This window comes from Myotis brandtii, unplaced genomic scaffold (genome assembly GCF_000412655.1).
Source record: "Myotis brandtii unplaced genomic scaffold, ASM41265v1 scaffold131, whole genome shotgun sequence".
Classification (NCBI taxonomy): Eukaryota; Metazoa; Chordata; class Mammalia; order Chiroptera; family Vespertilionidae; genus Myotis; species Myotis brandtii.
Window position 1 is genome coordinate 3,825,502 of NW_005354632.1, and position 4,850 is coordinate 3,830,351.

The 4,850-nt window shown below is 51.8% G+C and overlaps 1 protein-coding gene across 1 annotated transcript in view; it reads right to left on the reverse strand.

The window, feature by feature from the left end:
• LOC102261423 (acidic mammalian chitinase) overlaps positions 1-4,564 on the reverse strand; it is a 17,881-nt gene extending 13,317 nt beyond the window's left edge. The window contains exon 1 of the mRNA XM_014534614.1: positions 4,514-4,564. Within this exon, the coding sequence (XP_014390100.1) occupies positions 4,514-4,553 (40 nt within the window). The 5' untranslated portion in view covers positions 4,554-4,564. The remainder of the gene's footprint in view (positions 1-4,513) is intronic.
• Positions 4,565-4,850: the final 286 nt, after the last annotated feature.

Genomic DNA, 4,850 nt, shown 5'->3' on the forward strand with positions numbered 1-4,850 from the left:
AGAGCCTGGCTGTTTCTTTGCACTCCGTATATGTTAACTACTACTGGTATTAAAGATGCACATTTACCTTAAAAGGTTAAAATTTAAGATGTTTTAGCAATTGTTCACTCTACCCTTCCCTCCCTACCACACGCACTCAGAGCAGTCAACCACTGGGTGCCCTGCATTAGAAATCAGGGTAGCAAGTCTCTCTTTGTGGAAGTATCTTCAATCCTTTAGAACGGAGAGGGTGGCCTCCCAGGTACCCCAGGCCTTCTGGGCATTACCTCAAAGTAGGCAAGAGTCCCAGCTTCCTGAGTATATGGCCCGGCAGCCCCGGGGCCGGAGGTGGGAGCGTCCAGGCCATGGTCGGCGGGGTTAGTGAGAGTGAAGGTACGGGCATAAGCCCCAAAGCCCACCATCAGCTTGTCCACAGGGGCACCGTGGTTCTTCCAGTAGTTCATCGCGTAATCCTGGAGGCAAGGGAAGGAAGATGTTATTACGTAGCAGCTGAGCATGTTCCCAGAGGCCTGGGGAATAGCCTTCATTTTCTACCCTATTCCCTGGCCACTTCAAATATAGCATGTGGTCAAGCCAATCTTATAGAAAGGGAAGGAATACCTTTCCTGCTAGAACTGGGTGCTAGAGATACCCCAGTCAAGAGGCACATGAGTTAGGTAATTCATTTGACTCAGTGTCAACTAGGAATGAAATGCTCTCTCGTCCTCCTTCCCCTCACACTGCACTGGGCATCGGTGGCCTAAATGGAGTTCAGCTATGGATCCTCTTGTGCCCAACCAGCAGCTCAGAGCATGGGGTGTGCACCTGGGAGACTTTCCCAGGAGAATTTCTGCTTTTAAATTCCTGGTTGGATTCACTGAAGTCACACCTAGCTAGTTTACCCACCTACAGATCATCAACTAGGTTCATTATTGCACCTGCCTATGGCGCACAAGTTAGGAAGATACACCTCATGGCATAGGGCGAGGGTGGAAGGGAGGCGAGGAAGAGTGGGGAAAGGTGGATCAGGAAATGTGCTCCTAGCACCAATGGAAATGATACTTGAAAAGGTTTTCCATTGTTTGGGATTAACCCCCAAACCACTCTTCTGCCTTCTTTGGTGTGAAAGATAAATAAGGACAATTAATTACAGGGACAGGGCTATAGGGAACGCAAGGTGGGTTAGGGAAGCTTGCCGTCTTCATCCTGTCCATCAAGCTTCCTTGCATCCTTCCGGTCCTTGGCCAGAGACCTCATGACAAGCTTCAAAGATACCCAGTAGGACCGGCTGTGCTGAAGCCATTTCATCACTCACCACATTAAAGAATTTGTAGTCTCCCTGGTCATTGGGTCCTGCAAACAGGGGGCTGTTCTCTCCTGTGAAGCCCTCCCAGGAGCCCCTTAGGTCATAGGTCATCACATTGATGAGGTCCATGTACCTGGCGTGGTTGGGGGTAGGGTGCAAGAGAAGGGAAATGATCAATGGGAAATCACACTCTCCATCCCACTCCCCCTAAAGCTCCTAGTCCCTGACACAGGTGTGGTTTGTGAGTATGCCGTAAGGCCATGTGCTTTATTATTCTTTATTCCATTCTTTCTCACCTTTATCTCATAATCAATATAGAAGGCTGTTCTCAGACCTCCAGAACGTGTGGAAGTTAGGGACCCAACTATTTTTCTCCAAATAGCCTTTATTCATTGAGAACCTTGGACATAGATTTAGAAACAAGCCCAGGGCCCGTGCTGGCCCCTCATGTCTCTCGGAATGCAGGGTCACCTTATTCCTGCGGGATAGAGCCTTCTCTGTCCAGGATCCCTGGGCACTGGCCAGTCGATGGGGGAGGTACTGGCTGCTTAGCCCTGAACCTGGGCTCCTGGGCTTGGCGTTTACTTACTTAGACATCTCAGGGATCTGGTAGGCCGTCTCAATGGTACCTTTGCCGGCCGACACAGCAGCAGAAATCAGCAACCTGGGCTTGTCACTCTGGGTGGCCTCCTGCTCAAAGGCCTCATACATTTCCTATGGAACAGAGGACACTGGGCTCAGGCTGGAGGGCCCCGGGAGCATGTGACAAGGGCACAGTTCTTAGGAGGAAATATGCAAAGAGCAGGAAAAACAATGAATAGTTCTATTTAGACAAAAATGGCTCCTAGTTCTGCAAACGACATGTGATGGAGTCTAATGAGAAAAAGCAGTCATGGAAGAAAAGGAAACAATAGCAGCAAAGCAAACATTGGTGCTCAAGCGAGCTGTGCCAGGGGAGGGGCGCCCTCACCCAACAACTTTATGGCTGGTCTTGGGGGCAGGAGTACCCTTCTCTGAAGGCAACTCAGACGTGGGGCCACTGAACATCTTGGTCTGTAACTAGTCCATCGTGCCCTACATGCTGCCCACTAAGGACCTGTTTGAAGCCTCTCTGACTTCCCAACTGAGCCTAGAGATGGGACATGAATGTTGGCAGTTCTATTTCTCACTGTAACTCTATTAAATTTTATTAAGCTGTCCTACACCAATCTTTAGGACTTGGCCACATGCATTTTCCCTGAAGAAAATTTCTACTAAAGAAATTGGGCCTTGAACCAGAAAGGCTGAGATCTCTACTCTCTGCTGGGGTACGTTTGGCCCCTCTCAGAACCCCTCAGCAGAGAGAGGCTTTCTCCCTGGACGGCTGTGGGCCAGATTCTTTGTTCTTTGGACCCGGGGAGGGTGAGTCACCTTCAACAGGACGGTGAAGAGCTGCTGGGTGTCAGCCGGGCTGCCACGGTTGCCAGGATACTCCCAGTCAATGTCCAGCCCATCGAAGTTGTACTTCCTCAGAAACCGGATGGCCGACTGGATGAAGGTCTGGCGGGTCTCCGCAGTGGCCACCATGTCGGAGAACCTGGAACCGACACATCATTATGGCCATCGTGGTGGGGCGGGGCTTGGACGGGGACTCTCAAGGGCAGGATCTTCCCCAGGGGGCAGACCCAGGAGGAAGCAACAGGGGCCTAAGCTCCCGGATCCTCTGCCTTGCCACTTAGCCTCTTATGTGTCTGGACGGATACTCAGTAACTCACTCATTCATTCGACATTGAGTAGTGCTGGGGTTTATGGGGAATAAAGCAGAGTTTCTGCCTTGGAGAATCTCCGACCAGGTTTCTGGGATGTCTAAGATCTGAGGCCCCAGGCCACCCACTTCAGAGAAACTCAGAGCCCCAGGAGCTTGGAAGAGACTGAGTAACGTGGGAGTGATTCAGCCGTGAATTCGAGGTCTTACCCCTGGGTTCCAAAGTTCCAGCCCCCGACAGACAGCAGGGTTTTCAGTTCTGTGTTGCTGAAGATAGAAAGATGCCAACGCCAAAGAAATTCCACTGACAGGTCAGTCCCTCCACCCTCACAGCCCACACCGAAGAAGCCCAGGGCTGCCCCATGGCTAGTCTAGGATCTCGTGTTGGGAGAAGAGGTCTCTGTAGGAGCAAGGTGCCCTCTTGCCATGAGGCCTCCAGGCACAGGATCCATAGTCACTGAGCAGGTCCTCACTCCCAGTCCTGCCAGTGGGCCGATGGCCCCCGGTGCAGTGGGGAGCTTCAGGGGAAGAGGAGGCAGGGCGTCCTGGGGAGGATGGGGGGGCCTGAAAACAGCCTCTTAGCACGGGTGGTGGGCAGGCTGGAGTTGCTGGGATAAACAAAGTCAGAAAGATGGGAGTCTGTGGCTCTTAAAGGCAGGGGAAGAGCCTACCATTTCCTGAGTGCCTAGCAAATGCCACTGCTCCTGCCGATTAGTCTCATTGGACCTTTGGGTGACAGTCAGAGGATAAACAATGTGTTCAAGGTCACCCTGCCAGTAAAGTGGCAGAGCCAGAATCCAAACCTCACTCCTCTAACCCATGGCGTCTCCCAGCAGGCACCCAGGTCTTGTGTACTTGACCGGCACACTTACCCATTGGGTTCCCAACTGGACCAAATTGTGAATTGCCCTATCAGATAACTGATGAGACATTCCTGGGTTCTGCCACTTACCGGGCTAGGGAAGGCTTTGAACGTCTTCATAACTCAGTTTCTTTAAGTTCAAAATGTCTCTAAAACGTTAATATGCTTACTTCATGGTGTGTGTGTGTCGTGAGGGTTACATAAATAATAAATGAAAAGCACCTAGAAAAATGCCCAACCTAGTAGTCACCCAGTAAATAAGCTCAGCGTTTAATTGGCACAAGAACCATCTTAGGTTCTATTGGGAGCTGAGTATAGGTTGGTGTGGGATGCACCACAGTTCACAAACTCCAGGGGGCAGTCTTCACAATGACCCCAGGTGGGCACCTCCTGGGATACACAGACTGCAAGGCTGAGAATCTGGTGAGAAAATAATTCAGAAAAACGACAGCACCCTGCCTCTCCTTGGGCAGAGCATGCTGACGGCCCTGCCAATGAGGCCTGAGAGTGACTGGTCAGAACTCAAAGACTAGGCGTCCTGGTGTTGGTCTCTCTCGGGGAACTTCCTAAAGGCCCATTTGGAAACCTCCAACCCAGCATTGAGCCCAAGCCCATGCCTCACTAGTTCTTGAGGCCATTGATGCCGGCGTAGAGGACCTCATCGTTCCACTCGATGGTTGTGATCTGGTTGTTGGCCATGCCAGCGAAGGCATAGATGATGTGCGTGCACAGACAAGGGTCCACGTTCTCGGGTATGTAGCTGGCAATGCCAGGGCGGTACTGGCTCCAGTTGATGAAGTAGCACACAATTTTGGTTGCTGTGCCTGGAGTGGCAGGGAGGTTAGAGATGACCCCCTTCCCCCAGGGGACCCTGGCACTCCCCACCCTCACATGGGGCACTTACCCAGCTGCAGCAGGAGGGCCAGCCCTAAAGAAGAAAAGAGACCTTGGTCAGAGGG